This window comes from Pinus tabuliformis, chromosome 5_1 (assembly GCF_031772625.1).
Source record: "Pinus tabuliformis cultivar Carrire ecotype Pingquan chromosome 5_1, CPIR1, whole genome shotgun sequence".
Classification (NCBI taxonomy): domain Eukaryota; kingdom Viridiplantae; phylum Streptophyta; class Pinopsida; order Pinales; family Pinaceae; genus Pinus; species Pinus tabuliformis.
The window spans coordinates 944,298,624-944,324,197 of record NC_142305.1 but is presented as its reverse complement, the minus strand read 5'-3'; the positions used below and the strand labels follow the sequence as shown (position 1 = coordinate 944,324,197).

General features: G+C 38.2%; 1 protein-coding gene across 1 annotated transcript; it reads left to right on the top strand.

Annotated features, from left to right (window-relative positions):
• Positions 1 to 249: 249 nt before the first annotated feature.
• On the top strand, positions 250 to 1,446 carry LOC149167891 (F-box only protein 13-like). Its single transcript, XM_089430622.1, has one exon. It carries the CDS (start codon positions 250 to 252, stop codon positions 1,444 to 1,446), a length of 1,197 nt encoding a protein of 398 aa, XP_089286748.1.
• The last annotated feature ends 24,128 nt before the right edge of the window (positions 1,447 to 25,574 follow it).

Genomic DNA, 25,574 nt, shown 5'->3' with positions numbered 1-25,574 from the left:
CTGTTTTGATGCCCTGCTTCTTTTTGTTTTTCTTTAGTATTCATAGATATTAGCCAGAATCAAAATGTAATTTCTAAAATCTGCGATGTCATTACAAAAAAAATCCACAAAAATGTCCTGTAAAATGATTGGACATTGTATCTTTTGAATTTTATAAACAACGAAGATACATTTTTCTGTTAGAAAAAAAAAGATCTAATGGATGAGATGCTGTGGTCTCAACTTTTCTGTTAGAAAAAAAAAGATCTAATGGATGAGATGCTGTGGTCTCAACTACACCCAGAGATATTAGAACAAGTGATTGCTCGATTGCCACTCTGTATGTTGTTCCGTTATAGGGCAGTGTGCAAGAGATGGAGTTCCCCCAGCTTTCTGAAAGCTTGTTTCGTGGTGGAGAGGCGCCCTTGGTTCTATATGGTGCCTTCAACCATTACTACTAATTTGGCTCTAGTTTACGATTCAGAGCTCAATAAATGGCACCATATCCGGCGTCCTGGCTCTGTTAACATGATGGAAAGAAGAAATATGAGGGAAGTGGCATCTGCAGGCGGTCTGATTTGCTTCAAATCCTCTACACATCTCATGGTTTACAATCCTCTGACAGGCCATGGTCGCAAGCTACCGCATCTAGAGATCACTTGTGAGGCCATACGTGCAATCGGGATGCAGAGATCATCGTGTGATGATTCGTTCAAGATTGTGGTTATACATGGAGAAATGCCTGTTTTGGGAATTAAGGTCTATGAATCATCCCGCCATTGCTGGTCCCAGTTAACATCGCTTCCCTGGAATAGCAGAGAATGCGCAGAATCCTCCTCCTGTTTGAAGCGATTTAATATAAACAGTGATGATGAGGCCGCTGAGCCTGACAATGGGGTTTACTATTTGGACAAAAGTGGTCACATAGTAGCTTCCTCTGCTATACAATACGGCCCATCAAAGGAATTTTGCTGTGTATTGACTAGTTCAGGTGAGAGTGAAGAAATAATTGTATGCTTTCTGGACAGAAATGCCAAGGTAATTGCTTGTAGGATACAAGAGGGGTTGTGGTATGAGTTGCCCCCTCTGTTGCCCTCAACATTCGAGTATTCTGTGGACATTGTCAACTGTGGGGATCGTCTCCTGGTTGTGGTTCTAGTTGAGTTGTTTGAAAGTTGTACAGTCAGGATTTGGGAATTAAACGACACACAGTCTGAGTGGGTGCAAGTATTGGCTATGCCCCCTGCATTGTCTCATCAATTCTATGGAAACAACGCCGATATCAACTGCACTGGATATCATAATTTCATTATGATCTGCATAAGTTCCCATCGCTGCCATTTTCTAGTGCTCTGTAACATTGTGGAGAATTCATGGCAGGAAATACCTCCTTGTTATAGCCCGGGAACCAACCATGTGTTGGACTTCGTCTCTGCCTTTTCTTTTGAACCTAGCCTTCAGGTCTGAGTCTAATCAGCTGGTCACGTTTTCATGTATCATAGGGTTTGGATGTATCATTTGCAGCGTGGGTTTTGTTGTAAATTTCATTACCGCCTTGATGTTTTAAGGGTAATTAATCGTCACTGATCGCTTTTGGTTTTGTAAACATTTGGATCAGTGGAACATTCTTATGAAGAAATGTTGGATGCTTTAGAACTCAAGTTTGGGAGGATTCTATGCTGCAGTCCTCTGTTAGGGATTCAACAAATAACACATTGTTCAACAAAACCTTGTTACTAAAATACAACAAAAATATCCAAGTCGTTAGGATTTCTAAGCTAAAATGATGCATGATATGACTAGTATGTTCCAACAACTCATGAACCATAATTAGTCCAAAAACACTTTCTCAATTGCAGCACTCTATTTATCAGACAATTCTCATTGTTGTTTGTTCACTAGAGTTCTATCAATATGGACATCAAATTATTGATGATTAAATTTGATGTGGCTCTCAACAATGGCAATCTTGCTTCTTAGAGTCATGACATGGAAGCTTATTTCAAAACCTATTAAAACATAATGAAATCTAACATGATTATGGTTTTTGAAGTTCACATGGAAGAACAGGCTCTCACATGGTGAAATACACACACCCTACATTTGGAAACCAACAATGACCCCCTTTTTGACATTTGGAAAGACTTCAAGAATGTCATTTCCTAAAGGTTCTAACCACTAGGGTAAAATGATGTTTTGTTGGAAAAGTGGTTACAACTTCAACAAATCTTGAGAAAATTCATCTAATGGTTTTTTGGCATCTTCAACAAAATATCCTTCTATCTAGAAGTACAAAACTCTAAATAAAATCTGTGTTAAGTCCATTTTTTATTTATTTCCACATTTAAAGAAGGAACTAAAACATTCTCTATTACTTCCCCAAAGCACACATTTCAACTTGCTTTCAAAAGAAATGCTAAGCCACCTAAAACTAATCATGTTAGTCAAAATAAGTCATTTTCCTATTCTCATGAACCAATTGCCTCTTCCAAAGTTCAATTGAATAACAATGGATATAACTTAAGGAGTCCCAACACAAACCATGATCTCATGACGCAACTGAAGAGGAAGTGCTTCTGCTATGACAAAAATGTAAGGGAATTCTAATGTTGAGTGAAGGAACGTTCTCTAGCTTCTCTAGACCAAGACTACTAAGAAGGCACATGCCTTTCTCATTGAACAATAATTCTATAATTCTATAAATGTAGAAGTCACCAACCCCATCTCTACATCATATTCAATGTCGATAGATAAATATTACATAGATGAGAAAGAAGAAACTCCATTCACTAAAAAATAATAGACATGGAATAATTTAGTTTCCATCATTATGAATAATGTCATTCAAAGGAATCTAGTATATCAAAAAATTGTGGAAGCCTAAAGCTACAAATAGTTCCCATCACTAGGTTATGTTAGCTTGGATTAACCAAGGAGTCCAAACAACCTACCCTCATCACTCAAAAGTGCTCCATCACCTCTTCCACTAGACCCTTTGATAATGTAATGGAGTGTGATGTCACCTTCTCAAATATTATGACTTAATTCTAGGGAGTCCTTACCATTCTATGACATATGAACAATATGAGAAATAATTTAGCATATATAAGTTGTATAGAGAAAGTATGATTCCACTTCTCCCTTTACTATTCCACCCTTACTTTTTGGTTATTATTAAACATGTTACTCTCAACAAATTTTGTCTATGTGCATTATTTGACACGTCAAGGAAAACACGAAAAAAGGGTGAGGTTACCTCCCTCTAATATAAATGGATCATTGAATTAAACATAGATGTATTTTAAGGACCTAATGGTTTATCCCCCCTTCAAAACATACAACATTCCAGTGAGATCATTCCTTTATTCTTCCCCTCCCACTTTTTCTCTTAGGTTTACATGAGGGAAGGGCAGGGATGGATATACTAGAAACTATGGGTTGCGCTGATATGAAGCAAATGGAGACACGTTATGCCTAAGAATAATTGTTGAAATATGTTCATATAGCTATAAGAGCCAAAGCATCAATTGGCCAAGTCATACCTAATGTAGCCAACGCAAGGAGAGTGTAGTGATTGAGAGGCAAATAATACAATGTTCAAAATATGGAAGCTTAGTAGATCCCTTTGAAAATATCATAATTTTTTGGTACCCAAAAAAGAACGGCAAGAGGTTGAACTTTTGAGAGCGCGCGTTTGAGCCCCGGAGTCCTCCATGGCTCCCTCCTGAACCTTCCCCGCGGGCCTGTGTCTGGCAGCGCTGCTGTTCGGCGGCGCCTGCCCTCTGCCCAGGGCCTCCTGCCCTCTCTCAGATCAGGGCCTCTGCCCTCCTTCTTTTCCGGGGCCTCTGCCTCGTCTGCCTGCTGATCCCTTCCCCTCTGAGCGTTTGCGCCTGGCAGCGCTGCTTCTAGGGTTCTCCCTCCCTCTGGCGCCTCCGCAGGAGAGCCAGAGGTGCAGAAGCATCGCCTTCAATGGATCCACCTCATAAGGAACACGAGGATCTCGAAAAGTCCTTTGCCTCTCTTATTCCAGAGAACTCTGCAGAAAGAATCAGACCTACAGCATCAAGATTCATCAAAAAGCTAGATGAAATACCGGAAGTCTCGCTCCCTCCCGCCCTCCCGAGGAGAGCTGCAGTAGCCTTAGCTGACCGGGGCCTGGTTGGCCAGTTTACCGGACTATGGCCCTCTCCTCGCACAGTTCAACGATGGGTAGAAAGGAACTGGAACTCGATGGTTCAAGGAAAGATAGCAATAAGGTTCTGTGGAAGAGGGTTTTTCACTTTCCTCTTCGAAACAACGGAGGATCGGAACCTCATTTTCAGAAATGGTCCTTACTTCATGGACACTAGAGGCCTCTATTTGAACAGATGGACCCCTGATTTTGACCCAGAGATGGACGTCCCCAATGCTGTTCCTGTTTGGGTCCGCCTCCCGCACCTGCCGCTCCACTGCTGGGGTGACGAATCTGTAAAAGCCATTGGAAACGCAGTGGGCAAATATATCGATAGATCGGAACCAAAAGAGAATATGCACGCATGCGCAAGGATCTGTGTGGAAGTTGATCTGGGAAAGGGGCTGCCAGAAGCAATCAAGCTCAAAGTCGACCAGTGGACGCACATACAGCAAGTGGACTACGAGCAACTACCGTTCAAGTGCAAGGTATGTCATGAATATGGGCATTTTGCAAACCGATGTACTAAATCTAAGTTAAATGTATCTGAAACTAACACTGAAGCTCCGAAAGAAGCATGGGAAACAGTCAAGAAAAAGAAATCAAACCCTCCTCCATCGAGTATCTCTAAACCACCTCCAGAAACCCCACCCTCCCCTTCTCATCCCTCCGGATCTGGCCCTCCTTTCCTCTCATCCTCCAACCCTTTCGAAACCCTGTCCACTGAAGAACCCCCTTCCCCCCCTCCTTCACCAAGAGCCCCCTTTGTTCCTCCTGAATCTCCTCACCCAACCTCTCCTCCTCCAACAGCAGAAAGAATCTTAACAAGAAACAAGTCTAAGGAAACTAGCTCTTCCATCGACCCTCCAAGAAAAGTGGGAAGAAAATCCAATAAAGAAATAAGGGATGAGACAGCTGCCAAAGAGATGGCCACAGGGACCCAACAACCAATGGATACATTCCTAGACAAATCTAAAGGAAGCGGGGAGAGAACGAAAGAGAAAGGCGGGGCCCACACAAAACATAAATGATGAATCTGGTCTCTTGGAATTGTAGGGGGATGGGCTCCTCCCTTAAAGTAAATGCAGTCCGAGACCTACTAAAATCAGAACATCCGGACATCCTCCTTCTCCAGGAGACCAAAATCACCGAGCAGGAATTCCAAAGCAGTTTGAAAAAAAGCAACATATATGAGGGAACAGCAGTAAGTGCAGCAGGAGCCTCAGGAGGCTTAGGGACGCTCTGGGATAAGAACAAATGGAAGCTCAAAGACTACAGGCAAAGCAGATGGTGGATCAGAACAGACATACAAAACATAGCATCAACAGAAGAATACACCATTTACAATGTGTACGCCCCCCCTCACTACAGAGAAAAAGCCATTTGTTGGGAGTCAATCTCATCTGATCTAATGGACGCCCAAAGAATAAACATCTGCTTGGGAGGTGATATGAATCTAATCAGAAATGCAGAAGAAAAGATAGGAGGGAATTTCTTGGCAGATCCCTCAAGAGATGCCCTTGAAGAAATCATACAAGCTCATAATCTGGTGGACATACAGCCTCAGAATGGGCGCTTCACATGGTCAAATAAGCGAACAGGAAGGAACAACATAAAAGAAAGGCTGGATCGTATTCTGGTCCAAGAGACAATAGTGGCTAATTTCACAAGCATCCAAAGCTTCATCATTCAAGGGTATATCTCAGATCATAAACCAGTGGCACTGAAAATGGATAAGGGGAGGAATATGGGTCCGCTCCCGTTTAAATACAACAGAGCCTGGGACAAATGCGAGGACTTCAAACCTCTGATAAAAGCGCAGTGGGCAACTGAAATATTAGGCTCCCCTCACTTCATATGGGAAACCAAGCTCAAGCTCCTTCGGATTGCAATCAAAAATTGGGCAAGAGACAAAGCAAAAGAAGAAAGTAAAAAGAAATCTGAACTCCAAGCAAAACTAACACTATGGAATCTAGAAAAGGAAACCAGACAAGAAACGGAGGAAGACCAAGCAAAAGAAAACGAATTGTACAAGGAGATGTGCAAGCAGAATAGAAAAGAGGAAGAGGAGCAAAGGCAAAAATCAAGATGCCTTTGGCTCAAATCGGGAGACCGCAACACATCCTTTTTCCATAACAGCCTGAAACTAAGAAGAGTTGGAAACAATATCGAAAAAATAGCAGTGGAAGGTGTAGAGATAAAAGATCAAGAGGAGATTAGGGAGGCAGCAACTCAGCACTTCCAAAACCTCTTAACCGCTGATCCGCATCACATGCTCAACCTGGACTTCTTAAAAAATTTGAAAAACAAAATCTCAGAAGAACAGAACGCTGAACTGGACAAAGAGCTCACGGTGGAAGAAATCGAAGGGTCAATATACAGTATGGCCTCGGACAAGGCTCCGGGGCCCGATGGCTTCACAGTGGACTTTTATAAGACTCATTGGGATATCATAAAGAAGGACTACATCAGGGTGGCTAAAAACTTCTTCGCTAAATGCAAAATGGGCAGTGGTATGAAATCCTCCCATCTGGCCCTTATTCCCAAAGACCCTAATCCCCAATCCTTTGATAGATTCCGCCCCATATCCCTTTGTAATGTCTCCTACAAGATCATAACCAAGATCCTAGCAAACAGACTCAAAAATCTGCTCCCCTCCCTCATCTCAGAGAACCAAGGTGGCTTCATTCCCAGGAGGCAAATATCTGATAATGTCATCCTTATCCAGGAGGCTATTCAGAGCAGCATATCAAGAAACGAAAGGGGTATGATCATTAAGCTTGACATGGCAAATGCATTTGACCGGGTGAATCATGCATTCCTCCAGGTAGTCCTAAAAGAATTCGGGATATCTGAGCTCTTCATCAACAAGATCATGGAATGCATATCAGACAATTGGACGGCCCCCCTTATAAATGGCAGGCCCAGCAAGGCTTTCAAAAGCACGAGAGGATTGAGACAGGGGTGCCCTCTTTCCCCCTTCTTCTATATTATCATGGCGGAAACTCTCAGCCTACAGCTGGAGAATATGCGAAGGACAAAGGAAATAACAGGGGTTGAAATAGCAAGAGGGGTCAAAGGGATCAATCACTCCCTGTTTGCAGATGACACTTTATTAATAGGAGGTGCCTCAAGTCTCATGGCCCGGAGATTCAAAAAAGCTCTAGACCTTTTTTTGCAAGCCTCTGGAGGCAAGCTAAATAACCATAAATGCATGATTTATACTTGGAACGTCCCCAGACATATAATTCAGAGAATTTCCACAATAATGGAAATCCCGGCTCAAAGGAATTGGACTTACTTTATGTACCTAGGGCTACCTCTAGCAAAAGAAACTTTAAAATCAGAGATTTGGGTCAAGCTGATTGAAAAATTGAGAGGCAAACTGCAAAGCTGGGGAGTATACTGGCTAAACTTGGCGGGCAGAACAATACTAATCAAAGCCATTCTCACAGCTCTCCCAATATATCAATTTGCAACCACTTTAGCCCCGGCTAGCATCCACAAACACATGGAGCTGATAATCAGAGGTTTCCTGTGGCAAGGAGGAAAGCAAAATTCAAAAAAGTTTAGTCTGGTAAAGTGGGACAAGGTCACTCTTCCCCTAGAGAAGGGTGGACTCGGAATCAGAATCCCAAGACTAGCAAACATGGCCATGGGCTTCAAGCTAATTTGGCGAATTCTCAATGAAAGAGGAACCTGGTGGACAGAAGCCATCAAGAAGAAGTACCTGAGCGGGGTAAATAGCAACATCCTCACTGAAACCATCATTGATAGGCAGGGTACGCCTATGTGGAAACTGATTAAAAAAATGCTCCCTCAATTCAAATCCTATATATCAAGGGTACCGGGTAATGGTAAGGAGATTAATATTTGGAAGGACAGGATAATAGGGTCAAATGAAAGGGAATCCCTCCTCAATTTCAGGCCCCTCCAGAGGTGGATGACTGAGGCAAAACTCAAAACCCTCTTTGATATCTCTCTTTGGGAGAACAACTCTTGGATAGGGTGGAGATCCTTTAACCTACCCTCGGATCTTGCAAACCTATGGGCCGAGCTCAAGACCTCCCTTACAGGCGCAGCTCCCACCAACAAACAGATTGAGGATAATTTTGTTTGGGATCCTAATGGTGGAAGATACACGGTGAAAGAAGGTTACAAAGCTCTTCAAAATACCTCAGCAGTTAATACATGGCCCCTACACAAAGTTGCATGGAGAATTGAAAGTATACCAAAGGTGAAACTGTTCAACTGGACCCTACTCCATGGCAAAATCCTCACCGCGGAGAACCTTAAGAAGAAAGGCATCCAAGGTCCCTCTATTTGTTGCATGTGCAAGGCAGCGGAGGAAAGCAGCATACACATTTTCATAGAGTGCCCGTTCGCCAAAACTTGTTGGAAGCTCCTCACCAGTCCCTTAGACACAGGTGAGTTGCCAAACCAAATCACTCTTCTTCAGAAAAACTGGGGGAAACTCCTACCTCAGAGCAAAAAAGGCAAGACCCTAGCAGCAAGGCTCTGGAACAGCATTCCCCCAAATCTTTGCTGGCAGATTTGGATCTCCCGGAATAAATGTATATTCAACAACGAAAAACCAAGCATAGTTAGCACCATTGCAAAAACAACTGCACTAATCTCAGAAACTATCGAGGCTAATGGTATAACTCAGGTGGACATGGACTCGTCTGATGCAAAAATAAAAGAGTGGATGGGCAAATTTAAGTATGGGACAACTCCTTCGAAAAACCCAAGCATCTGGAAAGGCAACCCGGATTGGAAACTTCGTGGGACAAAAGAAGAAGTCACCCAGTGGATTCAGAACCAAAGGAGACCTGTCCTCCAGTTCGATGGAGCTTCCAAGAATAATCCTGGTCAAGCTGGAGCGGGTGGGATCATTAAAGATCCTCAAGGGAAAGTTATAGTATCTTATGAATGGGGTTTAGGCACCATGACCAATAACAAGGCAGAGGCGTATAGCCTTCTGCTGGGAACCTCTATCTCTCGGAAATTAGGCCTTCAGAACCTTCTTATTTTGGGCGATTCTGCAATCATCATTGCGGCCATGACATCAGGGAGAGACTTCAAGCAGATGGCATTGAATAATATCAAAACTAGGATAAAGGAAAACATTAGGCAGCTGGGAGAGGTCTCGTTCAAGCATATTCTGAGGGAGAACAACAGGGAGGCGGATGAGCAAGCAAATAAAGCCACAGGTAGGCAGCCAGGTCAGATAAGAGAGAATGACAATGTATATGGTAAGGATATCCCATAAAAAGATCCCACACATCGCCTCAATACAGGACAGCAGTCAACTCAGACAGGAGGATCATCATCTCAGATCTCCCTCGAACTCTTCATTCCGCCTCCCAACCCATCTCGACTGCATAACTCGGTACCAAGGATCCATTTTCTGTCAACAAAATATGATCCATATCAGCAAGCTAAGTTTAATCATGTTTTTTATCCTGACTCGCGCAGCCAATCTCTGGAGGGGAGACCGAGACCATCTCTCTCACATGATTCTGGGCGGCAGAGAAATCATTTCAAAGAGCAGCTCTCTTCACATGTCGGGATTCATGCATCGGACCGACATCAGGAGAAGCCTCCCGCTCTCTTTAAATGGCACCTCAGATCTCAGAAACCTCAACGCCCGCAATTTTGCAAGGCATAATACTGTTGTTCTCTTTAAAAGTTGGCTTCGTGTGACCTCCAACAGCTCGCAGCGGGATCAAGCCTACATCCGGATCTTGGTAAACTCTGTCTCTTGCTCTGTGGGTTTTATTATAACTAACTCTCTGTGTTCTATTCTCTGCAGAGCTTTTAGAAATCTTCCCCAGCTCTCTCATCTCAGCTCCCTGAGCCCTTTGATCTTATATTCTCCAACCCAGAACCTCTGCGCCATTGCTTATCCTCTTCTAATACCCTCGCCCTCAGCTCTTATCGGGCCCCCTCTTATCTCAAACACTGGTCCTTTAATCACTGAAATGGCTGAGCAGCATAACAATCCTCCCGCTCAGGCCCAACCCGGCATCGTTCTGGACAGAATCTTCAATAATAGGGACTGCACCATGTGCAAGGCCCATACGATTATGATAAACAGCCTCACAAAACAACTCAAGGAGCTGACGGATGACTACCATGCAGACAGGAATTCTAAGAGAAAAAAGCTAGACAAAAGGAAGAACGAGATCGAAGCTCTTCAAGATAGATGCAGCCATTTGGAGGCAGCCATTCAACACATTCGCTCTCTCACTCAGAGTTACCAGGCCGAAACTTCAACCAAGGCAAGCGCAAGGCACTAGGATGACTCAGTCACTCAACACCTCCCTTAATAGATATGCAATGTAAATTTAAATGGATAGGCGGTTCCTTCGTTAGACAGTACAGTCGTCTTCATTTTGTTTTCTATTTAACCAAAAGAAGCAATGAGGAATACGGGTCTGCGAACCCGTTTTTGACCCTCATCTTTCAAATCCTTTTCCCCTATGTAATCGAATTCAGTATTGCTGGCTTTTTATAATATATAAGTAACCGACTTTGTTAAAAAAAAAAAAAAAAAAAAAAGAACGGCAAGAATGCTTTCCTTACACAAATGGCATGTCCTTAATAAGGTCACTATTAAAAATAATTCCCCTCCACAATATGATATGGGTTGTATAAGGAATGAAATGAAAGGAATGAGAGATGGAGCATGTAAACACATAAATATAGTAGCGATCACAATTATATAGTGAAAACCAACTTTCTATTAATGAATAAAATAGTAGAATGTTGTAAAACACAAACTAGATGGAATGGTGGTAGCTTATCTCTCGAGAGGGAGATAGATGTTACCTACACTCATTTGCAAAAATCTAACACCCAAATGTTAAACAAATGGCCTTTTAATATAAAAAAGAACCCTAAAGGTCCAAAACCCTAACACTAGGAGGTGAAATTCCAAAAGGCTTATGGGCCCCAAGGTGATTAGTTGATACCTCAAAATCCCAGGGGCACAACTTTTAGATACAATATACATTTCAAGCACACAGTATCCTATTGAATGACCTAACTAGGAAATAAAAGTTTGTGAATAGTATGGGTGTGTCAAAGAGGAGGGTAGGCCCCTTAATTTCCCCAAAAACATCATTTACAGCCTCAAAATGGCCTTGGAAGCTTAGGATCCAAAAACTCATAACAAAACTACAAATATGGAGAACCATTTTGATTCAATGGAAGAGGTGGATGGCCACTGATATCAACCTAGATCAATCCTCCCCTGTTAGGAAGAAATGGTATCGATTGCATCAATTTCCCATAAGAGATAGGAAAACATTTGCTAAATTTGAAGTTGGTGATCCACTCACCTAATGAAGAAGTTGCCATGCTTTGAAAATCTAATAGAGTTACATGTTTTTCTGGAAGGTTCCCTTCATTTTGATGTCCATGATCTAACCCATTTTAGCTTGCTTAATGCATAAAATATTGAATTCTATATGGGCCAAGTGCTCAACCACCTACAAGGTGTCCAATAGGGGTGGGAAATATGCTAAAGAAACTCCACATTAAATATAATGTGTAAGCCAAGCAAAGGAGGAATAGCATATTCGAAAGCATTTTCACCACAACCTTTGTGATGGTGTAAGGCCCATAACAATGTTATGAGCTTCTTGTGGGGGCTTGTGAGGTTCGCTTTCTGCAAATGCAACCACACCTTATCACCAACATGAAACTTATGTGGAACTTGAGGTCATGTCACTATTGTACTTGACGTTGACCTTCCACAAGCAGGAACCTATTGTTGGAGGTGACATGTCCATTAAACAAATTTTGTTTCTCTATTTATCAAATTTTGAGTGTGGGAGGATTTTGTTGGTGTAGATGCAATGAGTAGAGCTACATCAACGGGGGACAATGGCTAAAACCACAAGCACACCTAGAAAGGGTTGTACAAAATAGAGTTGTGGAGAGCTCTATTATAACTATGTTGAACATATAGAAGGATCTCATCCCATGTACTTGGACTCTTGGAGTTTCACATGTGTAGGATATGCATAATTACCCTATTGACCACTTCTATTTTTCCATCTATTTGGGGTTGGAAGGTAATCAATTGGGTGTCCATCAAAGGCCACTAGTTAGACAAGAAGTTATTGAGAAAACTATTATCTTTATTTGAAATAATGGTTTGTGGTCACCCAAAATGAACCCAAACATGCTCAAAGAAGATTTCAGTGGTGGCCTCATCTATGATACTCTTTTAACATGGTGCCAAAATTCCCATCTTAGAGAACCGATCAACAACCACAAAGACACAATCATGAACACTTTTGGTGGAAGGAAATCTTGACATGTAGTCCATGGAGACTAACTCCCTAGGCTTGTACGTTATAAGTAGAGAACTGTACACCCATTGTTTGTCAATGGCTAGTTTAATGATCAGACAAGCAATGCATGCATGATGTATTGTTGATGCCATGTCAAAGCTTTGGCTAGTAGAAATAATTCATTATTACTACTATTGTATTCTCCACATTGAGGTGTCTTTCCACTCGACTATAACATTCCTCCCAAATTATCTTTGCACACTCAATCGAAGGAACTCAAATATGGCCTAGATAGCATAAGTGTGTCCTAGAAATGGAACTCTAGAACTCCTTTTCCTATGCTCAATGTATGATGCATAACAATGAAGTTAAAGTCACTATTGTATAATTATGCCCATTGAGAGGTCTCCTACCCACAAGAGTTAAGAACTACAGTTAGTTCCACAAATGGGGACCTACTGAGCTAATTTTCAACGTAATTGGTATTGGCCTTCCTGTATTTAATGTTCAAATGGAATTATTACAAGTATTTGTACCACTTATGATGGCAATCATTCTGCAACTTTCCTTGTTTTAGCATGAATTGCAGAGGTTTGTGTTCAATGGGGATGATCATTTTATTGCCTAAATTCTTCCTTTGTTAGCATTCCAACACAATGGAGTATGTCTTGTTATTGGAGGTGGGTTATTTGTTAATAACACTCAACAATGTTTCCTTTCGATAAGACACCAAATGTTCCTATTTATTGAGGAAAGCATTGTTAACATAGTTGGAGGCATTTGTTTAAATTTCAAATCTTTGATGTAGGCCCTAGAAATATGAGGGTTGGTATGGAGAAAAGGTGGCATTTCAGATCCTGGAATGATTTCTATTGTGACAGAGGGCATACAAATATGATTTTAGCTACTCCCTTGGTCACTCGACTTAAGATCCAAGTGATATAAGAGAACTCCAACATGAACCTATGGTAGAAGTTATCAAAGCACATTAGTTATGAAGCTTTTTCAAAGTCACCAAGGCTAGCCAATAAAAAATGACTTGGATATTTGTTGGTTCCACATGCACCCCGTGTTCAATTTGACATATCCTAAATATCAAATATGTTGCATGCCAAATGAGCATTTTTCTAGATTGGCATCCAAATTGTGTTGTTGCAAGGTGCTCAAGACTTACTACATGCATTTCAAATGTATTTCCCCATTTCAACTAAATATGAGGATGTCATCCAACTATAAATAAACAAAAGAGTTTATGAAGAACCACAATATATCATTCATTATCCTCATGAACTTTTCTTAAGCATCGATCAATTCAAAATGAATTACCAACCACTCAAAAATTCCTTGTTTAGACTTGAAGTCTATCTTGCATACATTAATTTATTTTATATAAACCTAATGGAATCCTAACTTCAAATCAATATTTTTAAATAATTTAGAACCTTTCAATTGATCAAGAAGATCATGAATCCAAGGGATCAGGTATCAGTTATTGATAATGCTTTTTTAAGGGTTCTTTAATTAATATAGGGTCACCATGTTCCATCCGTATTCTATACCAACCTAATTGGGCTCTCACAAGGTGAGGAAATTGGTTGAATGTGGTCCTTTTTGGTGAGCTCATGAACTTGATGACTTATTTTTGCATTCTTCAAAAGGCATTGTCTTTATATTGGACCATTGGCTATGGGAGCACTAGGTATCAAATTAATGGAATTTTTGACCTGGTAGTGTAGAAGCACCCTTGTAGGTGAGGCGAAGAAATATTTGTACTCCTCTATAATTGTGTCCACCTACTTTTGTTGTGTAAATATACCTTATGTTGAATTTGTGGTGGCTATAGTGACCTTTTATTCACCTTCTAACTAAACTGTGAAGAGGACAAAATTTTCACTTTGAGAGATTACCTTGCAATATTGTTTTTTCGAGATCAATGAAATTGTAGTAATTAAGACTACCTTTGGTACCATATAGTGTTTACTCCAAAAGTAACATTAAATCTATAGGGCCAAGACTCATAAACAACATGACATTTCCCCATATAGGGTTGTCCTAAAAGTACATCACAAACTTCAAGTGGGGAAACATCTCATAATACCTCAATCTTTGAGGGAATTGATGCCCTATGATAGGTGGCAATGTTGGATAATGTGAATGTATCAACCTTGGATTAACCAACTAATGGTGCATGGTTGGGGGTGTGGTATTATTACTAGCTTCAACCTCTTGATGTCATCAACAAGTTATTGTAGCTCCTACTATCAATAATGGTTGACCATGGTTAAGTAAGGCAAACCATGGTTGACCATGATTGATTTTCATATTGAGACAATCTTTGTCACAATGCAACGTTGGACCATGTTTGACCATGGATGACCATTGTTTTCACAATGGGATGTTGGACCAAGAGACAATCTTTGTCACAATGCAACCATGGTTGACCATGGTTGACCATGGTCGATTTTCATATTTATACAAGCTTTGTCACAATGCAAAACTGGAATATGGTTAACCATGGTTGAGTTTCATATTTAGACAATCCTTTTCAGAATGCAACATTGGACTATGGTTGACCATGATTGATTTTAATGTCAAGACAACCTTTGACAGAATGCGACGTTGAACCATGGTTGATTTTCATATTGAGACAATATTTGTCATAATGCAACATTTGACCATGGTTGACCATGATTGGACATGGTTGATTTTCATTTTGAGACAATCTTTGTCACAATGTGACGTTGGACTATAGTTGACTATGAATGACCATGGTTGACGATGGTTAATTTTTCATATTGAGACAATCTTTGTGACAATGTGACGTTGGACCATGGTTGCTCATGGTTGGCCATGATTATAAACCCAAGGGATTTATATTAAACCCTAGGATTAATACTAAAAACCCTATGAAAAATATTATACCCTATGAAAATGTACGCTTAGATTAATAAACCCAAGGGACTAATAAACATGAGATATTAATACTAAAACTGCAAGGGATTATAAACCCAAGGGAATAATATTAAACCCAAGGGGTTAATACTATAAACCCAAGGTATATAAACCCTAAGATAAATATTATAAACCCTAAAATAAAAATGGTTGACCATGTTTGAGTTTCATATTGAGACAATCCTTGTCACACTGCAACATTGGACTATGGTTGGCCATGGTTTGCCATGATTGATTTTAATGTCAAGACAACCTTTATCAAAATGTGATGTTGGACCATGGTTGATTTTCATATTGAGACATTCTTTGTCATAATGCAACATTTGACCATGGTTGACCATGGTTGATTTTTATTTTGAGACAATCTTTGTCAGTGTGACGTTGGACTATGGTTGACTATGAATGACCATGGTCGACGATAGTTGACGATGGTTAATTTTCATATTGAGACAATCTTTGTGACAATGTGACGTTGGACCATGATTATAGACCCAAGGAATTTATATTAAACCCTAGGATTACTATTAAAAACCCTATGAATAATATTATACCCTACAAATATGAACCCTTAGATTAATAAACCCAATGGATTGATAATATAAACCAAAATGACTAATAAACGCAAGAGATTAATACTAAAAGTGCAAAGGCTTATAAACCCTAGGTATATAAACCCTAAGATAAATATTATAAACCCTAAAAATAAATATGGTTGATCATCGTTAACCATCATTGATTTTCATATTGACACAATCTTCGTCATAATGTGACATTTGACCATGGTTGATCATGATTGATTTTCATATTGAGACAATCTTTGTAAAAAGGTGACATTCGAACATGGTTTACCATGGATTTTCATAGTGAGACGATTTTTGTCACAATGTGACATTTGACCATGGTCATCATAATGTGAAGTTGGACCAAGAGACAATCTTCGTCACAATGTGACCATGATTATTGACCATGGCTGACCATGATTATTGACCATGAGTGACCATGATGACAATGGTTGACCATGGTTGATTTTCATATTGAGCCAATCTTTTTCACAATACTAAAAGCCCAAGGGATTATAAACCTGTAGCAAACAAAGTTCGTACTTCAAGTTAAATGCTCTGGAAGACTTAGAATATGTAAATCTCCATTGAGGATACAAGATTATATATTAAAGTGTATGAAAGAGAATGATGTTAAAAATGAGAGCGAGGGCCTTCTTATATACCCTAGGTAGGTACCTATTCATGGAAGGTCATGTCCCATTTAGATATGCTTCTTCAGTACTAATTACTAATAACTAATCACTATTACAATTGTCATCATTATTTATGTCTATATATATATATATATATATATATATATATATATATATATATATATATATATATTATTCATAACATTGCCTTCCTCCTCAAAAAGATTTTTCCTCAAAGCTTGTTGATGAAAAATGATTGGTCTCATTTTCAGTTTTGAATGTCTTCTCGTCTCAGGACTATCATTTTCGTTGATACTAGACGATATGATTCTCTAAGTGATAAGAAAAATTGTCGGACTGAAAATGGATCTAACCATCCTAGATTAATCTTCTGTGGAATATTTTGATCACTAAAAATTTGTAACGAATTGTCATCATAGGACTTGAATGAGCTTACTTCATTATTCTTTGGAACATTAGTTTGTTGTTTCTGTTATGCATGGTACATATGCGTAGCTTGATTGAGTTGTCTACTCTCGTGATTTGTATGTCGATAGGGAATTCTTTTCGTTTGACTTTCCCTTATTAGGTGTGTAGTTTTTTTTTTTTTTTTTTGTATTGGGGACGTTGAGTTAGGTACAAAATCTTCATTTGGAATTTTCATCAACTAAATTGTACCAGGTGAGTGTGTTTTTCCTTCAACTGATTGATCCTCTTCTTGTGTTGTGTTATTGACTGGTTCAGTATTCATTCCTTTATCTTTGACTAGAGTTGTTACAAATAGCGACTTCGATACTTCCTCTTGAATATAATGTTCTAACTTGTCATTCAACGACTTATTTTCCTTCTTAAGCTTCTTAATTTGTGTTAGTAATTTTTCACTATGGTCCTTAAGTCGAAAGACTTCTTCATTTCTATCAATAGTGATTTTGTCAATTTCATTTTGTATATTTTGTAATACTTTTTACCTTCTTGAAAAATTACTTTTGAAATATCTTGGATTTCTTCTGGTGTTATTGAATTTGGCTTCACTATAACATCCTTTAGTGTTATTTTTTTTTTCTTTTTGTAAGAAAATGTCAAAAACTCCTTTTTCGTATTCAAAATGAAGGAACCAAGGGTTTCCATTCAAGGTGAACCTAAAATAATGTCCCCTTGATCACTCCATATGCTTTGAAATCAGAATTGTGATACAAATCTATAAGCTCCAATGTTTAATTGTAAATTGGTTATGTCATATGTTTTGTTGTTATAACAATCCAATTTTTCGATTATATTTAACTTGAGAATCACTAATTAGTTTGTGATTTTAGGTTTCATATAATTTTTATCTTCAACTAGCGAGATAGCAATAGTAAAAAAATTTCTTGCAATAAACCTTTTAATTCTAACTAACATAAGTCATAATTATTTTTAGTTTTTAAGATTTTTTTTTTCCTTATTTCTGAATTAGACTTCATTTTACTTCCATCCACAATTTATTATCATTATTATTATTATTTTAATTTATAAATTATTTTATATATATATATTCCAAATTCAATTAAACTTTGTACTTCAAACCTCCTCAAAAGTGCCTTTTAATAATTTCATTATATACTTTTAAAACCCATTTTTTAAATTAAATATTTATTTTTAAATCACCTTTTTATACATTTATTCAACTTTTTATTTGGTTAAATAAACTCTATAACATCTTTTTAATATATATTATACCCATAAATTTCCTTTTGTATAAAAATTTTCACCTTTATAACCCTCCTTTCCCATCTTACAGTACGTAAAATGGGTGTGGTAGACTTGTCATTACCATCATTGCGTCAATGTCCGTGACCAATTTATAAACGTGTCGAGGAAAGACGGAGCGAGCGTGGTTGATGGCACACCTTCCATCCGATTTCGATTTTACACCTCTCCGCTTGATTTTGTAGTTTAAGATATTTCGTTACTATAATTGAAAGCCTCTGCACTTTAATTTCTCCATTGGCACCAGTCTTTAACATTTCTAAAAATTACAAATATATAATATAATTAGGCATTTTTTTTGATGTATGACTAAAGTTTCAACATAATCCAAGTATTTTGGATGCAGTGAAGTAATGTTTAATATTAAAAAATTACAAATATGATGCAGTGAAGTAATGTTTAATGTTAAAAAATTACAAATATATAATATAATTAGGCATTTTTTTTATGTATGACTAAAGTTTCAACATAATCCAAGTATTTTCGATGCAGTGAAGTAATGTTTTAAAAAGTTTTGTCATTTTTTAAATCAATCGATATCATGAAAAATGGATTAGACTTCCAAATTACTAAGAATTTTAACTTAAAGAGGAAAAATGTTATCACTCTTTTTTCTTGTACATAAGGCATACTTTCGCCGAACTCGTAGATGTCAACCTCATTTAGGGTTATTTTTTTCCTATCTAGGCATCAATCTGGTAAAAGCACTGTTTTCCCTCTGGTTTTTTTGTACATAGAATCCCTTTTGCTACGGTACCTTTGGGGATTTTAGGCTTTCAGGCGATTTTGCTCGACATTATTCTCATTCTGGTTGTACAGCCAAGTTATTCTCTCATCTCAGTTTATACTCATGTATTTATAAGTTTATCTGATTTTTAATACTATCAAGCTTTTTTTGTACTGAAAAAAAAAAAATAAAAAAATAAAAAAAAATAAATATCGCTCTTAAAAATCTATCTCTTTATATTGAGAATTTAACATAGTAGTAGTGGTACATTTATAAGAGGAAGAATGGAGAGTTAGAGTAATGTGTTTTAGCCAGGGTAACAATAGTAATGGTATAGTGGTGAAGTTTGAAGTAGTTAGTTTGAATTGTTTTTGGTGTTTTGATGTGCTTTGGCTATCTTAATTAATATAAGGAACACTTTTTTTAAAGTCATTTTATTAATGAAATAATATATAACATTATTATAACATTTAAACGATATTTAACAGTTTAATATAACATAGAATGTTAATTATAAATTATTATTATTAATTAATTAAATAATTTAAAATAATAATTATTATTACTTAATTATTGCCAAATTACCAAATTATTTTAAACATGCAACCTATTTTTAAAATTTTATTAAATTAAAATAGAGTTTATAAGATTATGTTTAATAATAAATGTGACTTCCTTTTTTTTTATTTGATTTGATTTTGTTATTTAAGATTTTTTTTTTGTTTTTTTCTAAATTTGATGTTGTTTAAATACGAAATCACATGGGAGCTCTTCAAAACTTCAAACATTAGTTTTAAATTCATTATGATGATGTCTTCTTGAGAATATTTCGTCTATATTTGCAAGGGGAATTGTTACACAGTATTTTGTCACACCGCCTTCACTTCCCTAAGTCATACCCTGGAGTGCCCAAATTTGACAATTATGCAGTGTACCCATCCTGATATGCATTCCAGATCTTCCTTGAATAACTAATGAAAAGTTGCCTTGAGCCTTTCCTCAGAAAAATGAGCTCAAAACCCTAATTTATGGGTCAGTGCAACTATGACACTACCCTCTCATGCTGATGGCAGGTTGCACCATAATAGCCTCGTGCTGTTAGCGTACCTTTTGCCCGAATACTTGCGCCGATCCCTAAAAGGAAATTTTTCCCAAAGAGGAGGAGAAGCTTCGTGATCTAGAGGCTTCCAAAACGACGAGCTAGATGATGTTCATTGTGGATGTGGTCGAATTCTCCCAATATTACCCTTTGATATTATCCCTATGAGCTTCCTCCTTGAGATGAGGACCTTCCCCTATCTTTTGTGAGATTCTAACTCCCTCTCCCTACCTATAAATTCATCCTCTTCCATTCTCAAATGGTTGGTCTCTGATTATTTGCACCCTTATGCTGAGATAGTGCCTACATGTTATTCACTTTGGCTTGGAGAAGGAGTGCTTGGAGAGCTTGAGCTTGGACTTGGACATTCACTCAAGGAGGGCTATTAACATTAAGGCCTGGGTTCTATGCTTCCTCTTTTGTTTATTAATATATACAACTGTTGGTTCACTTTCCATAAATGCTTGTGTCAATTCTTCATTTATCTTAATGCTCCTTGATCTGTTAAGTGGATTACATTTGATTATGTTTGTTGCAATTTTATGTTTTGTCATGTCTTTGGCCTCTTGTGCAGGTATTCAAATGTTGTGAGCAGCAAAGACTAAGCCTGAGGAGAAAGTGATCAAGATATTCAACAAAGGAGTGCATTATAACATCTCAGCGAGGTAGGTCTCCTTCCTTTTCTCTTATTTCGAGTGTAAATTAGGAAAGTGTCTTGTAGATTGTCTCGTTTGTTGCTAGACCCACTCATTGGCTAGAGGGATTGTCTCTGTCCACATAGAGGATTTACCTACTCAACCTGTTACACAGTATTTTGTCACACCTCCTGCACTTCCTTGTTTCATACCCAAGAGTGCCCAAATTTGAGAACTATGTAGTGTACCCATCGTGATATGCAGTCTAGATCCTCCCTGAAGAACTAATGAAAAGTTTCCTTGAGCCTTTCCTAAGAAAAATGAGCTAAAAGCCCTAATTTCTGTGTCAGCGCGACTGTGACACTGCCCTCTTGTGCTGATGGTAGGTTGCACCATATTATCCTCGCGCTGCCAGGGAAAATATTGCCTGGATACTCACGTTGATCCATAAAATGCAAGTTTTCCCAAAAAGAAGGAGAAGCTTCATGATCTAGAGACTTCCAGAACGACAAACTAGATGATGTTTGTTGTGGATGTGATCGAATTCTCCCAATATTATGCTTTAATCTTATCCCTATGAACTTTCTCCTTGAGATGAGGACCTTCCCTTATCTTTGGTAAGATCATAACTCCCTCTCCCTACCTATAAATTCATCTTCCTCCATTCCCAAATGGTTGGTCTCTAATTATTTGCACCCTTATGTTGAGATAGTGCCTACATACTATTCACTTTGGCTTGGAGAAGGAGTGTTTGGAGAGCTTGAACTTAGACTTGAACATTCACTCAAGGAGGGCTACTAACACAAGGCTTGGGTTGTATGCTTCCTCTTTTGTTTATTAATATATACAACTGCTGGTTCACTTTCCACAAATGCTTGTGTCAATGCTTCATTTATTTTAATGCTCCTTGATCTATTAAGTGGATGACATTTGATTATGCTTGTTGCAATTTTATACTTTGTTGTGTCTTTGGCCTCTTGTGTAGGTATTCAAACGCTGTGAGCAGCAAAGATTGAACCTGAAGAGCAAGTGATCAAGATCTTCAACAAAGGAGTGCATTATAGCATCAGAGTGAGGTAGGTCTCCTTCTTCTTCTCTTATTTCGATTGTATTCTAGGAAAGTGTCTTATAGATTGTCTCATTTGTTTCTAGACCCACTCATTGGGCTAGAGGGATCGTCTATGTCCACAGAGAGGATTTACCTACTCAACAAAATGATGACTCCACTAGGGAAGTTATAAACTTTCCATCCATTCCTTCAATTTGATCCTCTGATCAGTTTGACCAACCGTCAATTTCTCGTCTTGTGTGCATCATTGTAGGTTTATACAGTCACTGGTTTTTTCTTGAGAGTGTTGAGTTTGATCTATTTTTCGAAACTTTTGTTTTTTCCTTATTTTCCTCACTTAATGCATTTTCTTGTCTTACAAAAGTGTCATCAGCGTTGATTTTGGATTAACAGTCACGCTTGTTTTACTTTCAGCGCCACTTTGCCTTTCACAGACGCGCTGATCCCAGAGGCTAGAAATTTTTTAGGGTTTCTTCTTATTTTCATTAGATCTCAACATCAATGTAGGTTTATACAATCACTGGTTTTTTCTTGAGAGTGTTGACTCTGATCTGTTTTTTGAAACTTTTTGTTTTTTCCTTCTTTTCCTCACTCAGCGCATTTTCTAGTCTTACAGAAGTGTTGTCAGCGCTGATTTTGGATTAACAGTCACGTTGCTTTTCCTTTCAGTGCCACTTTACCTTTCATAGATGTGCTGATCCTAGAGGCTATAAATTTTTTAGGGTTTATTCTTATTTTCAATATCTCTCAACCTTTGTAAGTGTTTTTCCAATGTGATCTCATTGTGTTTGCCTTGATTGTTGTCCTTTAATGGTTGCAATTGTCTCTTTTCTTCTGTTGGTGTGTGATTGAAGTTAGATTGTCTTCTAGGGTTTCTAGGTCTAGGTCACCCTTCACTCATCACTTGGCATGCCTTTGTGAGATCGATTGCCTCCATTTAGGAGTTTTACTATGACCACAATACCATTTTCAAGTCACTTTCGGTTCATATTTATGAAGTTGTTTTCATCAGCATTGGATCATATTTGTACTTTGAAAATGACTTTTGGTCCATTGTCAAACATATATTACAATTGTTTGCTTTGGTGAAACTGAAAGTATATGCTTGTTTTGATTTCATTGTTTCGAAAAGAAACGTGAAAGGACTTCTTCATTTAAGTATTTTTGAAACCAAAGTGAATGAAATCTTCATTTTCGTTGTTTTGAAATCCATTTTTCCTTTGCTTATGCATTAGTTTTCATTTTAAATCAAAGTGAAAGAAAAATAACAAAATATTAGTGCATCTTAGGGAAATAAAGTGATTTTGTTTCTCATAAGATTGCATTCATTAGTAAAAGTGAGAGCAGTTTTCATTCTTTACATCTTGCATTTGAAGAGTTAGGGAGATATGTTTTGATGCATTTTGCTTGGTTGATGCTTTGTTTGGTTGTCTCTTTTCCCTCATTAGTTTATCTTTCATCGAATTAAAAGATTTCATTTTTCTCATTTAGTTGTATCATAGAAATTCAGGTGACATCGTTGAGCCATAAAATTGAAACCTTATTCAAGATAAACTTAAAATTTACCTCAATTAACCTAAGGAGAATTTGTAACATAACAAAAATATCTAGCGGTCTAGGCTAGAGACGTGTTTTGACGTCTTTAAATATAGTAGTTGTTGTTAACTGCCTTCATTGTATCCTGGGGGTAAAATCTTGTTCCAGTACGGAAGTATATCGAAGGTTTTCCAGTACTTTTGGTATATAGGAGGCACTTCAGTATGGCAAGTATATCGGAATGCTCTCACCGAATGCTTATGTATTAGATAGCGCTAACATGGACTTGTGCTCCTCGTACTGTCGAGTATATATTGGGAGACCCCACTAGGTTGTTATCCTTTAGCCACAGGTAATTGAGTCAGCCGCCTTGTAAATGTGATACACCGGACACAACAAACGTGGAGATTGGTCATCATACGTTAAGTCCTTGGTTTTGGATAAGGTGTATATAACGGTGCACGGATACTTGGTAAACCCTCTTGCCTAGTATAACCCTTTTTTATTTATTTGTTGTTTCAAGTTATAAAATTAACTACCAACAATAATATGTCGAACCCATGCAATTTCTTCTTGACCTCATATTGAGTAATTCCTTGTAAATTTTAATTTTAGATCTCTCAAAGAAATCATCTCTTCTTCTTTTTATTTTGAGAGAAAGTCATTATGGTTGAAGCATTCCATTCCCCTTCATACTAAAGGGTCATCATAAGGAGTTTGTCCTAAACTTTCACAATCACTTGAAGCTCAAAGATTTGAACTTGGAATTGTCTCAAGTATCTAATCCCTTTCTTCTCGTCCTCCACCTCAAGACTCATGTCGTCTTAGGAGTCTGATCTAGAAGCCTCTGAGAGTCCACGAAGATTTGTTTCATTCCCTCTGAATCCAATTTTTGATCTATTGGTGATATCTCCTCAACAACCTTATAGTCCATACGACAATCCTGGTGTTCCTTTGGAGTTATCTCCTCATCCATCTCGATTTTTTCATCGCCAACTATTTCCACCCATGGCTTCAGAAGGTGAGTTTCCAACCTCTCCTTGAGGTCCTCCGGAAGTCTCAGCTACTCACACTCCTGGTGCTGATAATGATTCTGAATACGAATTTCCACCGGAAGGCTTTCCTTATGTAGGAAGAGTTCCATCTCAACCACCTCCTGAAAATAGTGGGCCTATGCTTCCACATGGTTATACGACCTTGGCTCAACTAGTTTCAGGAACTCCTAGTGCTTCTTCGTTATACCAAAATCCAATTTGGTCATCGAATGATATGCCTACTTCTGGTCCATTTATTCCTAACATGACCTCTCATATCCCTATGAAAATTGTCGTTACTTTAGTTCTGATTCAATCGACTATTCTGACACAACCGTTACTTTCATTTCAACCTACAATCCCGATGCAACTGATAGTTTTAGTTAATGCATCTATAAGTTCCTCAATTCCCCCATCAAGTGGACAAAATATTCCACCACCTCATTTACAGCATGGGGGGAAATTTCAAAATATCCCTCTTGTCTCAAGTGGAACCCATGTGAGTGGATCACAACCTCACATGGTTGGAGTGATTCAACCTGTTAGTGGTATTCCTAATCCCGCTAGATCATCTATTCTAGCTGGAGTAAGTAATTTCCAGTATCAACAGCCTTATTCAGCCCAAATAACCTACCAACAATACTATGTTCCATATGGTTCACAAGAACTTCAAAATCCACCTTATATTCCAAAAGTAGCTCCTCATATGCAACCTGGTCAAAATCCTATTCCCAGTGCATATGGTAAATTCCCAATTGGAACTTATTTGTACCAACAAGGAATTCCTCAAGGAATTGTTCAACAAAATCCTTTACAGCAACAGGGGCAACCTTTGTAGCAGTTTCAACAACCTTTGTAGTAGCAAACACAGTTTGGCCAACAATTGAATCAACCCTTGTATCCATAGGTCAATCATTGCAACAACAAAACCAACCTTTATATCATCAAGGTCAAACCTTGTAGCCACAAGGCCAACCCCTGCAACAGTAGGGATAACAGTTTTATCACCAAGGTTAGCAGTTGCAAAAACAACCTTATAATCCATATGTCACACAAAATTTTTATCCACCTTATGGTTCTCAATGACCTATGGTAGCTTAGTATCAACCCTACCTTGGTCAAAAC